This window comes from Myotis daubentonii, chromosome 2 (genome assembly GCF_963259705.1).
Source record: "Myotis daubentonii chromosome 2, mMyoDau2.1, whole genome shotgun sequence".
Classification (NCBI taxonomy): domain Eukaryota; kingdom Metazoa; phylum Chordata; class Mammalia; order Chiroptera; family Vespertilionidae; genus Myotis; species Myotis daubentonii.
The window spans coordinates 22882580-22895841 of NC_081841.1; the positions used below are offsets into that span (position 1 = coordinate 22882580).

Genomic DNA, 13262 nt, shown 5'->3' on the forward strand with positions numbered 1-13262 from the left:
GCTTGCACAGGCGCAGAGCCAGCAGCTGTAGGTGGAGACCCAAGTAGCAGAGTGCATGGGGCAATTAGTCAAGAGTTGTATTTTAGGAAAATATATGCTTGCGATTTGCTAAGGGTTTATTGTAGGGGTGGGAGATTGAAAAAGGGGGAGAAATCTTAAATTTCTTAGATGTTGAGTTTGGAAATGGGGAGGAAAATTGAAAGCTGTAGACCAGTGGTTCTCAACCTTCTGGCCCTTTAAATACAGTTCCTCATGTTGTGGCCCAACCATAAAATTATTTTCGTTGCTACTTCATAACTGTAATGTTGCTACTGTTATGAATCGTAATGTAAATATCTGATATGCAGGATGGTCTTAGGCGACCCCTGTGAAAGGGTCGCTCGACCGCGAAAGGGTCGCAACCCACAGGTTGAGAACCGCTGCTGTAGACTGTTATTTTTGTTGTCATAAATATATTAGTGCTGGAACCCAACTCTAAAGACTGTCCCTTCGGGAGGCATACCAAAAAGCACCGTGTGGGGAAGGAGTGTGGGTTGGAGGACATGACCCGATTGCCAGGCCAGAGGAGAAAAAGCTGGTTAAAGAAGGAGCCAGCGGAGGGGAGGGGAAAGCCCGAAAATGATGACTGTCTGGGGGAAAGGGGTAGACAGGAGGGCAACCATTGAGTCTAAAAGGAACCTATCACAAACACTTCGGCAAGTCCACGATAGGAATATCATTTGCCTACAGATTGTCCTTCTTCAACTCCTTCCAATTGGGGTGGTCAATACATTTCATTATTTTACATCGAGTAATTCCCCGGGCAAAATTAAAAGGTGGTGCTTTCATTCTATCACCTTGCCACTGGATTTAAATAAAAATCACTACAAAAGGTAATTTCAATCTTGAAGGTCATGGGCACAGGATCCTGGTGCGATTTCTATTAGCAGCCACCGTTTAGCACTTTTAATTCTTACAGCAACAGAGAAGGTACTTTTGTCCCTATTGATGGATGAGGAAACTGAGCCTTTTTAAAGTGGCTGAGCCAGGATTCTATCCAGTAACGCGTGTACACAAAGGTAAAATCTTCCCTGGTAATAGTACGCGCATAACTAACAGGTCACCAAAGAGTCTTAGCCGTTTGCCGCTTCTCTCCTCTGGCTTTCGGTGAGGATCAGACAACACCCCATTTGGAAGGACTAACTCGTCTTTCTGAAAGCTAAAAAACAAGAAGCAACTTCAGTGGAAGTTGAAAACAAAGTGCTATTTTTGCCATCCATTTAACACACAATGTGTGTTTTATTGTGACCTCAGGGTGAGTCAAAGAGGAAACTGGAGCCAGTTGAAGCTTCTGCATATCAAGCCCGATTTCTAGGCGTCTAAAGATCAAGGAATTCATTCTCCTGGTGGGAGTTTCATCCACCTGAGGTAGCCTCAGGAACTGGAGGTGCATCCTTGATTTTAAAAGGTGGAAACGTGATGAATCCAGAAATATATGATTGCTGGGTTCATTGCACCGGTGGCCCCAGTTTTCTCCTTCCCCTCCCAGTCTGGGTTACTCTGCAGCTACCTTTTGCATTACAATGGCCTTGGTGAGCCTGGCAGACAGGATTAACTGAGAATTCGCAAGGGTGTGTGTGGGTGTGGGGCTGCCAGAAGAGGGCGGGCCTAAATTTGGTTGAGCCTCCTTTATAAATCGGGAGCCTTCAGATTTTTCATCTTTTTGCAAAATTGACTGGTTGGGTCCTGTCCCTGCAAAGCTGACCCATTTCCTCCCATCTTTTTGGTACTTTTACATCTGGAGATTTTCATATTTCTCTACGCTCCTCTAGCTAAATACTGAAGCCTGGGTCTTTCTTATAATCTAGCTCTTTGGTGTTTTTTTTTCTCTCTCCTTCAACCCAGCAACATGAGTGTGGATTCGGCTTATCCCCAAAGCCTGCCCTGCTCCGAACCATCCAATTCTAGGGAGCCTTCACCAGCGCCTGAGATGTATGAGCCTGAAGAAAACTATGCGTCCTTGCCCATGTCATCTGCTGAGACGCTCCACGCAGAGGCTGGTAAGAAAAAACGGAATCCTCAAAAGTCTGAGTTCCTGAAGGGAGAAGGGAAGAAAGAAAGGGGGTGGTGGGCAAGGGTCATCCTTTTCCCTCTTGAGCAATTACAGCCCATTTATAGAAGCAGGTGTCATTATCTATTAATCCTGGCAACACCTCTCCTTCCGTTATAATTTAGTGGCGCATGCCCTTTCACCTGTGTGCCAGGTGTCGGGTTGTGGGCTGAGACTGGAGAAGTGGCACTCCGATCAACTGTATACTGCATGTTTGAGAACTTCTGTGCGCAGACACAGTGAAAACAAATACGTGTGGTAAATAAACCGATGCTTAAGTCCGAACACACATTAACAGTAAATACTACTAAGTCAGAAGTGGGAACAGCACAGCTTGGGGTCGGGGGCAGGGTGTCTGGAGGTGAGCATCCCCTTCCAGGTCCGTCTCTTCCTGGAATGCCAGGAATGGCATGGCTGATGATACAAATGCCACCTTGTTGAGATGTTTTCCCTTTCTACAGCTCTGTGAGCACATGCGATGCTCACATCTCCTCAATCCCCAAGAAGTGTTCATTCCACTTTATCCTGGATAATTTAATCTGCTGATAGTCAAAGTGGCTAGAGTTTGTAAGTGATACCCAGTTTGGCTTCCAAACCTGTATGGGGAATGCTGGGGATACTTAAAGCCAGTACCATTATTATTTTTTTTTTAAGAGATCAGTTTGTTAAAAATGAAAAAGTTAAACCAACTTTTACCCAAGAGTGCCACTTTTAACACAGCACAAAACAATAGCCTAGCCCTGCCTGTGTGTTCAGTGGTTAGACCGTCGTCCCGTGCACCGGTGGAGGACCTCGGGTTCGATCGCCGGTTGGGGTACCTGAGGAGGCAACTGATCTCTCTCTCTCTCTCTCTCTCTCTCTCTCTCTCTCTCTCTCTCATCACTAAAGAAAAAAAAGTCGCCGAAACCGGTTTGGCTCAGTGGATAGAGCGTCGGCCTGTGGACTGAAAGGTCCCAGGTTCGATTCCGGTCAAGGGCATGTACCTGGGTTGCGGGCACATCCCCAGTGGGAGATGTGCAGGAGGCAGCTGATCGATGTTTCTCTCTCATCGATGTTTCTAACTCTCTATCTCTCTCTCCCTTCCTCTCTGTAAAAAATCAATAAAATATATTTAAAAAGAAAAAAAAGTCTTTGAGTGAGGATTTAAAAAATAATAGTTTAAAAACTATAAACTGAGTGAGGGAGGAATAATTTTGGAAATGAGGTTTCAGAGCCAATAAAGACTAACTAAGGCTGGGGTGGAGAGGGTAAATGAGGGGGAAAAAACAAAGAGGACATCTGTAATACTTTCAACAATAAAGATAAATTTTAAAAAAGGACAAAGTCTGGGGGTAGAAGTAGAAGCCTATTGAAATTCACGTGTCCTGTTAGTCCTGGTATTTAGAAATGGTGAGTAAACTGTTGACTTTAGGATTTCCAGAGTCGGATCATTGGTTTATATTTTTATTTTATGTTATTTAAATAGAGTAAACACCTGGATTCCATGAGCTAAGACAGGAGGAAGGCTTTATTTGCCTTCCTGGGTCTTGCTTTTCCTCCGCGGGCACCCCAGCTCCTGGCCCTCCAGCACAGAGCCTTCTGCGCGGCCGCACTGGCCTGCGCTTGCGCTTGGAGTGATGCGTGCAGGAGCTAGCCTGCTGGAACTGCTCTCTAAAAGACGGATGATTCTGGCATTCTTTCTCCTTTACCATATTTCTTCTGAGTTTTCTCTGATCGGGTTTTGTGTGTGTGTGTGTGTGTGTGTGTGTTTCGGCAGAACTTTATGATTTCATTAATGCAAATACAATGTGTATACAATCTATTCCTTTTCTTCGCTGCGCAGCCTGGCATTGGGATTGGTGACTCTGATGGCCAGCTGGGCTGCTCTTTCCACAGTGGCTTTGCGGTTCTTTGAGGAGACGTGGTGAGCAGTCTCAGCTCAGTAAGATTTGTTGCACATCAGCAGCGCTTCAAGCTCCTTGATGTTACCGACCAGAAACTTCCAGAAGACACTGGGCAGCATGTGCTTTGTTTTCTTGTTGCTCCCATAACCAATGTTGGGCATCAAGATCTGGCCCTTGAATCTTCTACACACCCTATTGTCAATGCCTCTGGGTTTCCGCCATTTTCGCTTCATTTTGACATATCGGTCTGACTGGTGCCGGATGAACTTCTTGGTCCTCTTTTTGACAATCTTGGGTTTCACGAGGGGTCTGAGGGCAGCCTTGGTGCCGAGCAGGAGATGGCTGCCACCTCCGAGGAAGAGAGCTCTCTGATCGTTTTTGTTGTTGTTTTTTAATTCTCTTCCTCCTTAACTTGGCCCAGGGGCGGGTACCCAGTGGTACCCGTACCACTGTCAGTATGATGTGCTGTAATGAGCACCATGCATTTCTTTACTAAGGTCTTGGTGGGTCCCAGTTCGTTGTTGGGATGTGTTGTAGATAACATCAGTAATCTTTGTTTTTCGCGTACAACACCCTGAGTCCCAGGAGAAGTTGCCCATGTCCAGCCTCAAGGCGCAGCACTTGCTGCCTCCCCCAAAGTGGGACGGTGTGTTTATGGGGGGGCAGGAGAGGGGGCAATCATAGTGTTAGCAGAGGGCGTCTCAGCTCCTATTTTCACTTCTCCTGGGGGGGGGGCTTCCTCTTGCCCCATCTTGGGGCGCATGTGCTGGTTGTCCTGAGATGTCCATGGCTTGGTGCTGGCTTGAAAGAGCTAATGATCAGTTTTAAAAATTATGTAGATAATAGTTAAAATTACAAAAGGAGCCGAAAACGGTTTGGCTCAGTGGATAGAGCATCGGCCTGCGGACTGAAGGGTCCCAGGTTCGATTCCGGTCGAAGGCATGTACCTGGGTTGTGGGCACATCCCCAGTAGGAGATGTGCAGGAGGTGGCTGATCTATCTCATCGATGTTTCTAGCTCTCTATCTCTCTCCCTTCCTCTCTGTAAAAAAATCAATAAAATATATATATTTTTTTTTAAATATATTTTATTGATTTTTACAGAGAAGAAGGGAGAGGGATAGAGAGTTAGAAACATCGATGAGACAGAAACATCGATCAGCTGCCTCCGGCACACCCCCCACTGGGGATGTGCCCGCAACCAAGGTACATGCCCTTGACCGGAATCGAACCTGGGACCCTTGAGTCCACAGGCCGACGCTCTATCCACTGAGCCAAACCGGTTCGGCAATAAAATATATTTTTAAAAAAATTACAAAAAATAGTTACCATGGGACACTGTAGGTGGGAGTCAAATAATCTGTTCTGACTTTTTTGAACAGCCAGGGTGTTGTCAAAGAGGTTTGAGTCCCACTCTTCCCCAGCAATATTAGCCATGTCCATTGTATGTAAAGTGGTGACGCTGGTACACGTACTGGATTGTGCAAAGGTTGGCAAGTTAATTATTCGGGTTGCTTAGGAATTGTTACTACTTAGCTCTGAGGTTGTGAGGATTTTAAAAGTGCTTTGAAAATAATAAATTTGTGCTCAGCCAGTGTTGCTCAGTGGTTGAACATTGATCTATGAACCTGGAGGTCACAGTTCAATTCCCTGGTGGGGCACATGCCCGGGTTGTGGGCTTGATCCCCTGGTATGGGGGTGTGCAGGAGGCAGCCGATTTTTGATCCTCTCATCATTGCTGTTTCTACTTCTCTCTCCCTCCCCCTTCCTCTCTGAAATTAAAAAAAAGAAGAAAATAATAAATTTGCAAGTTTAATATTTAAAAAGCTTTAGAGGAAAGTGTCATTTTTATTCCCAGCAGTCTCTCCTCTTCCTTCCTCCATGGACCAGCTTATTCAGAACAGCCCTGATTCTTCCACCAGTCCCAGCAGTCCCAGCACAACACCACCCACTTCTGAAGAGAACGGGACAGGGAAGGAGGAGAAAGCCCAGGTCAAGAAACAGAAGATCCGAACCGTCTTCTCACAGACCCAGCTCTGTGTACTCAATGAGAGATTTCAAAGACAGAAGTATCTCAGCCTCCAGCAGATGCAAGAACTTTCCAGCATCCTGAACCTTAGCTACAAACAGGTGAGGCTGTTTTGTTGTTGTCTTTGCAATACGAAATTAAAAAAAGAAAAGAAAACTAATTTACAGATAAGCATTGCTAACATCTTTCTATGCACTCTGTTTCTATGCAAACCCCCACCCCCAATAATTTAACATGAAAATGGGATTTTTGTAACATATTTCATAACCATCTTTCATTAAACAGTCTACTGTATGACTGTGTCTCAATTTATTTAACATTTTCCCCTGTTGCACAAACCAAAATTGTGAGAATGTTTCCAATTTTGCCTTAATCAAAAGAGGTATATACTCCCATCTTCCAGGTTAGGAAGTCCCTAACCCCAACACTGGTTCTTATTAAAGTAAAAATTGCATCTTTTGTTTTTCATCTCTATGCATTTGATTTCTAATGAGGTTAATCATTTTTCATACATTTTTATTTTTTCATACATTTATTGGTATTATATTCAGTGAAATATTTTTTAAAATATATTTTATTGATTTTTTACAGAGAGGAAGGGAGAGGGATAGTGAGTTAGAAACATCGATGAGCGAAAAACATCAATCAGCTGCCTCCCACTGGGGATGTGCCCGCAACCAAGGTACATGCCCTTGACCAGAATCGAACCCGGGACCCCTCGGTCCACAGGCCAACGCTCTATCCACTGAGCCAAACCAGTCAGGGCCAGTAAAATATTTTATGGTGTGTGTGTTTTTTTTAAATCATCGGTGCCATACTTAGAAAGTTCTCTATTCCATGATTTTATAACAGGTATAACTATTCTTGTCCCTCTGTGATCTCATTTTCTAACCGAAGTTTATAAACAACATGGAAATTTTAGTTTACTGTGTGCTGCAATACAATGTGATATATTCTAAATAATTGTATGTTTCATAATTCTGAATTAAAATACCACTATTATCATGAAATATGTAATGTGCTCATATGGGGGCACTTTTTATTGCAAACAGTTTACCATTAACTGTAACCAATGGCATGGGTGTAAACCAAAGGGAGATGAATAGACACTTGTGCATTGCACTTCCTGGTTAGTAGAGTTGCAGTCTGTCTGGTTAGGTTTATAATACAAAAAGCAGCCAACTGATTTGAGGGGCTTGGAAATTCATTCATAGAATATTGGTTCATGATTTTTAAAAAGACACTAGAAATCCAAATTTTATTCCTGAGCTTTAGATAGTTGTAATTGATTGTCAGGGGGAAAAAATGTTAACAATATTCTTTGATCCCTAGCATATCTGCATTACTATTATTTTATACTTTTCTTCAGATTAAGACCTGGTTCCAGAACCAGAGAATGAAATGTAAGAGGTGGCAGAAATACAACTGGCCAAAGAACAGCCACCGTGTGACCCAGGTAAAGGAAACGTATTTATTCTGCTCTTCCCTTTCAGTGGCTTTCTGGTTTTGTCTATTGCTGAAGCATAAAACCCCAGCCGGGGACGATTCTGATGTTCCTGCACCCTTTCAGTTAACCCCTCCTTCTCTTTCAGATGAGCTCAGCAACTACAGACTACCTGGGCCTCTCCTCCTGTCACCAGGGATGCCTGGTGAACGCTTCTGGAAACCTTTCCATGTGGAGCAACCATTCCTGGACCAGCCCATCTTGGAACTACCCTGCCTGGAATGGTCAGACCTGGTGTCCCCAAGCCTGGAATAATCAGGCGTGGAACAACCAGGCCTGGAACAACCAACTCCTTAGTTATGGAGAGGAAGCCCTGCAGCCCCAGATCCAGTTCCAGCAAAATCCTGTCAGTGATTTGGAGGCCTCCTTGGAAATTGCTGGGGAAACCTATGATGCAATTCTGCAAGCCCCTAAGTATTATGGTACCCAGCAATCCACGGATTCATTCCCAGATTATTCCATGAGCATATAGCCTGAGTCCACGAACACATAGCCATGAACATATTGTGATGATGGGTATATTACTCAATCTCAGTTTGGGCAGTGGCTGTATTACCTCTCCTAGGATTTTTCTATGTATCTCTGCCTTGATATGCTGCTTCTCATTATGCCTACTGTGCCAATTCAGAGGGTGGGGGTCGGGTATGATTGGAGTCTAAGTAAAAAGGCTTCTGTAGTCTTGCTGCTGTTAGACAAATGATAACAGATGTCTCTGGCTATAGATAATTAGATATAATACTAGATCTAGTATTTGGATAACTCTAGATCTAGAATCTTAACTTCAAAAATAGAAAGTAAAAGAACAAAGGTGTGTGATGAAGGATTACTCATGTTTTCTGGGATTGGAAGGCTTGTTAAAATCCTCAATTCAGGTGAATGGTTAACTATAATATGCTTCACTGATTTCCTCTGCCCCTTTTGCTGTTTTACTACAACCTTTAATTTGTTTATTACTCAAGTATTTGTAGAAGATGTCTTTTGTATTTTGCTGTCATGACAATAGTACCAGTTTGGCTGGTTGGTTTATAAGTTTACATACAAATAAATAAAACTTCTATTTTACCATTAGTTGGCTCTACCCTGATTTCACCCAGTGGTCTAATAAGTAAAAATTTGCTAAGCATGGGTATTTATTGGATTTTTATTGGGGAGGGGGAGTTTAACTGAAATCTTCTCTAGCCTTTGGGGAGCTTGCTATCTTAGAAATGAGCAAAGGAAAGGACACCAGGATATGATGCTAGGACTGATTAATTAGACCTGAACAAACTTACTCCCTCCTTGTGTGTGAAACTACAATCTGTGGTCATTTTCAGTTGTAAGAAGAGTGACACATCTGGAAGATCTGGAACGTCATAAGCAGAGCTCCTGGGTCTGTGAAGGGGCTGAATGAATGGCAGCAGAGGGGAGAGGCAGATACTAGAATGTCAACTTGAAACACATGAGTAGTTCTGTGATTGCTCTTCAGTGTAATTATACCCTGCCAGAAGGAAGCTTATTTTTAAAAAATATATATTTTTATTGATATCAGAGAGGAAAGAGAAATAGAATTATCAATAATGAGAGAGAAGCATTGATCAGCTGCCTCCTGCACGCCCACACTAGGGATTAATCCTGCAACCGGGGCATGTGCCCTGACAGGGGATCGAACCATGACCTCCTGGCTCATAGATCGACATTCAACCACAGAGCCACACCTGCCAGGCATAAGCTTATTTTTAAACATTTAAAAAATAATGTGCTTTTATTTAATTATTTTTGGTTAATCCTCACCTGAGGATACCCTCTCCATTGATTCCTAGAGAGAGCTGAAGGGGAGAGATAGAAACATCCATAGGTTGCCAGGTACGAGGTACGTGCCCTCGACTGCGCCCTTTAGTCCATCTGCTGACGCTCTAACCATTGAGCCAAATCAGATAGGGCAAAATACTTTTATTTTTGACAATTAAATTTGTAGACCAACTACCCGACTAGGGTTTAGGCACAATTTAATGTGTCATTTTTACGTATGGCTCTATAAGTGTATTGATGTTAACACTGAAGAGAAAAGGATCAGAGACCAATACATATGTAAATTCTAGGGCTAATTTGAAATAGATTTTTCTTTTTTCAGGTAAACTATGTTCTCGCCTTATAAGGATCTAAGCAGCCCTTTATAAAGTATGCTAATAATCCCCTTTGTACTGTCCTTTCCCCATCCAGGCTTGCCCCAAATTTATTGGGTTGGGGGCACTTTCATTCACTACTCTGCCTTTTGCTCCATAGAAACCTCCAGCTCTCTGGAGCATCAGAGATGCAGAGAATAGCCAGAGCAGTTTTCTTGGTCATTTTCCTCGTGGTGTCCCCAACTGTCCAGTGTTCCTCTCTAATCTCATCCAACCCAATTATTTAGACAATTCCCAGAAGAAGGCAGGGATAATTAACTTCTGCCAATCTAAGGACAACATGCTATTCCTTTAAGCTGTCAGATTTTTGAGTTGTGTGCCATGTACTATATTATGGACCCAGGAGATAATTGAAACAAAGCATTCATTGAACAATGAAAATGCCATTTTCTAAGTCACCCCTGCTTAGTCTTATAATTCAAGGAGATTTGATTCTGACTGAAAATAATTGATCTGTTCCTGCCACCTGCCCTTTTCACTTATATTTTAGATGTATGAGTGAAGGAAAAAGATTAAACTAGAGCTTTTCTTTTTAAAGGTAATTTGTCACTAATATTCCTACAAAATTCTTAGTTCTAAACAAATACACATAAAAGACAACAAATTTGAGGAAATCCTGAAAGGTGAACCACAGTCTAGAAACTTGGGAAAATAGTTATTACAAAGTGATAGAGTCCAGTCAGGACGACGTGGCTCAATGGTTGAGTGTTGACCTATGAAACACGTGGTCATGTTTTGATTCTGGATCCCCACTGTGGAGGTGTATGAGAGGCAGCCAATCAATGATTCTCTCTCGTCATTGATGTTTCTATTTCCCCCTCTCCCTCTCTGAAATCAATAAAAATATATTTAAAAACACACACAAAGCAAAGTGTTAGAGCCCAGGACTAAACCATGCCATGGTACAATTTTACACACACACACACACACACACACACACACACACACACACACTCCTGTTTGCTTCTTGTGTTTGCTTTGGATTAAGTTGGGAATAAGCAAGAAATGGCTAAGAATTAAGAAAGATTTAGAGTGGCAAAAAGGACAGGAGCACTTATTAACTTCAAAGCATCATGCTAGATACTGAAGAAGAAAAAAAGCACGGGAGAAAAGGGGAAATAAGACTGAAAGGAAAAGTGGGCAAAAGACTGATTTCTGATGTTAATAGTTTGCTTTTGGAAATTAGCCATTTATGGAAGTGCCATTCATTTATCGTTTCTTATACCCAAAAGGTACATATTATTAGAGTAAAGATGGAAAAAACAAGGCAGAGGATAGTAAAATCCATAATCATCAAAGAACATTTAGATTTATTTTTTATAAAGTCAGACATTCTGATCGCAATACTAAAATTTGCTGTTAAAAACAATTTAAGCAATAGAGAAAATACATAATAAAGAGATTCTAGTGAAAATAGCTATTCAGCGATGAACATTTCCTGCAGCTATTTTGTATATGGGTGGTTTTACATGTGAATTTTTTTTTTTTATTAGTTAAGGTATTACAAATGTGTCCTCATCCCCCCCATTAACCCCCAACCTCCCCCCCAATGTGAATTTTAATGGATATATTATAACAGGATTATACCATATATTCTCTCTCTGTGTCTCTTTATTGATTTCAGAGAAAAGAGAGAAAAGAGAGGGAGAAACATTGATGTGAGAGAGAGAGAGAGACATTGATGGAACCTGTGACCTTTTTGGTGAATGAGAAGACGATCAATCAACTGAGTCACACACTAGTACAATGTGTGCCCAGGCCTTACACTCTTTTCAAAACTTTTTGTTTTAGCATCACATCTTCAACTTCTTTGCATGTTAGAATTTAGAAATATATTTGTTTGAAAGAATCTAACTATTGGTAATCTACACTAATAAAAGAGAAAAATGGTAATTGGCGTACGACGATACCCTTCTCATTGGCTAATCAGGGCTATATGCAAATTAACTGCCAACTAAGATTGGCAGTTAACTGCCAACAAGATGGCGGTTAATTTGCATATGTAGGCACAATGCAGGGAGGCGAAAGGGAAAGCAGGAAGAAGCCCCCTGCCACTGACAGTGATCAGAAACCCAGGGGGGAGCTAAGAGCTGGGGGGCAGGGCAAAGGCGGCCCTGGGGCTGCCTTTGCCCTGCCCCCCAGCCATGATCCAAGAATCAGGCGTCTTTGCCGCCCTGGCCAGTGATAGCAGGAAGTAGAGGTGGAGCCAGCGATGGGAGCTGGACACGGTCGAAGCTGGCAGTCCCGGGAGCTAGGGGTCCCTTGCCTGGGCCTAAAGCGGAGCCCACGATCGCGGGGCCGCTGCAGCTGCGGGTCCCCGCTGCCCGAGCCGGACGCCTCAGCCAGAGGCGTTAGGCCTGGGCAGGGGCAGAGCCTGCAACCGCGGGGAGCTGGGGGTCCCCTGCCCAGACCTGACACCTCTGCCGGAGGCCTCAGGCCTGATCAAGGGGCCGATCCGGTGATTGGTGATTGGAGGGTGATGAGGGTCAACTCCTCTGGCCGAGGCCTCAGGCCTGGGCGGGGGCCAGAGCCAGTGATCGGGGGGAGATGGGGGTCCCCTGTCCAAGCCTGACACCTCTGGCAGAGGCGTCAGGCCTGGGCAAGGGGCCGATCAGGTGATCGGAGTGTGATGGGGGTCTACACCTCTGGCTGAGGCATCAGGCCTGGGCAAGGGGCAGAGCCAGCAATCGGAGGGGTCTGGGGGTCCCCTGCCCAGGCCTGATGCCTGGGCCAGAGGCATCAGGCCTGGGCTGGGGGCAGAACCAGTGATGGGGGGAAATGAGGGCCCCCTGCCCAGGCCTGACACCTCTGTCAGAGGCGTCAGGCCTGGGCAAGGGGCCGATCCTGAGATTGGAGGGTGATGGGGGTCAATGCCTGAGGGCTCCCAGTATGTGAGAGGGGGCAGGCTGGGCTGAGGGACACTCCCCCCACCCCCCCACACACCCAGTGCACGAATTTCGTGCACTGGGCCCCTAGTTACATTATAAAATAGTAAGATTCCCTATTTTCCCTAAATATATTAGCCAAGATTGAGATGGTTTCTTCCTCGAATATTCTCTACCAAAGCATTTCTGATATGAAGAAATGAATGGAATTCAGGTAGCTAAAGAAGAGAAAGATTAAATTTTGGTTCTTCCTAACATCTCAGTGTGACTTAGTCATTCCCTTAAAAAAAATACCCGACAACTATTAATAAAATATTAAAACAAAATCATTACAGTTAACTTTGTTTAACATCATGTTAACATTGATGTCTTTCCAGACACTTTCATGCATGCACATGACATAAACAGAATTACAGCACACTTCTCCCTATTCAAATATGGAATTATATCATGCATTTTGTTCTACAGTCTGCGTTTTCTACATAAGAATATATCATAGTACAGCCTTGGCCAGGTAGTTCAATTGGTAAGAGCATCATCCTGATTTGCCAAAGTTGTGTCAGGGCACATACAAGAATTAACCAATGAATGCATAAATAAGTGGAAGAACAAATCAATATTTCTCTGCCTTCCTCTCACTCTCTAAAATCAATTAAAAATTTTAAAATTAATTTATATAAAGGGTATATCATATCACAGATGTAACACAAC

At 43.5% G+C, this 13262-nt stretch overlaps 1 protein-coding gene and 1 pseudogene across 1 annotated transcript; one reads left to right on the forward strand and one right to left on the reverse strand.

The window, feature by feature from the left end:
• The first annotated feature begins 1888 nt into the window (after positions 1-1888).
• On the forward strand, positions 1889-7997 carry NANOG (Nanog homeobox). Its single transcript, XM_059680882.1, is given in 4 exon segments — positions 1889-2039; positions 5833-6101; positions 7370-7456; positions 7593-7997. Coding segments are annotated over 4 exon segments (912 nt in total).
• LOC132225576 (large ribosomal subunit protein eL32-like) lies at positions 3873-5408 on the reverse strand (annotated as a pseudogene).
• Positions 7998-13262: the final 5265 nt, after the last annotated feature.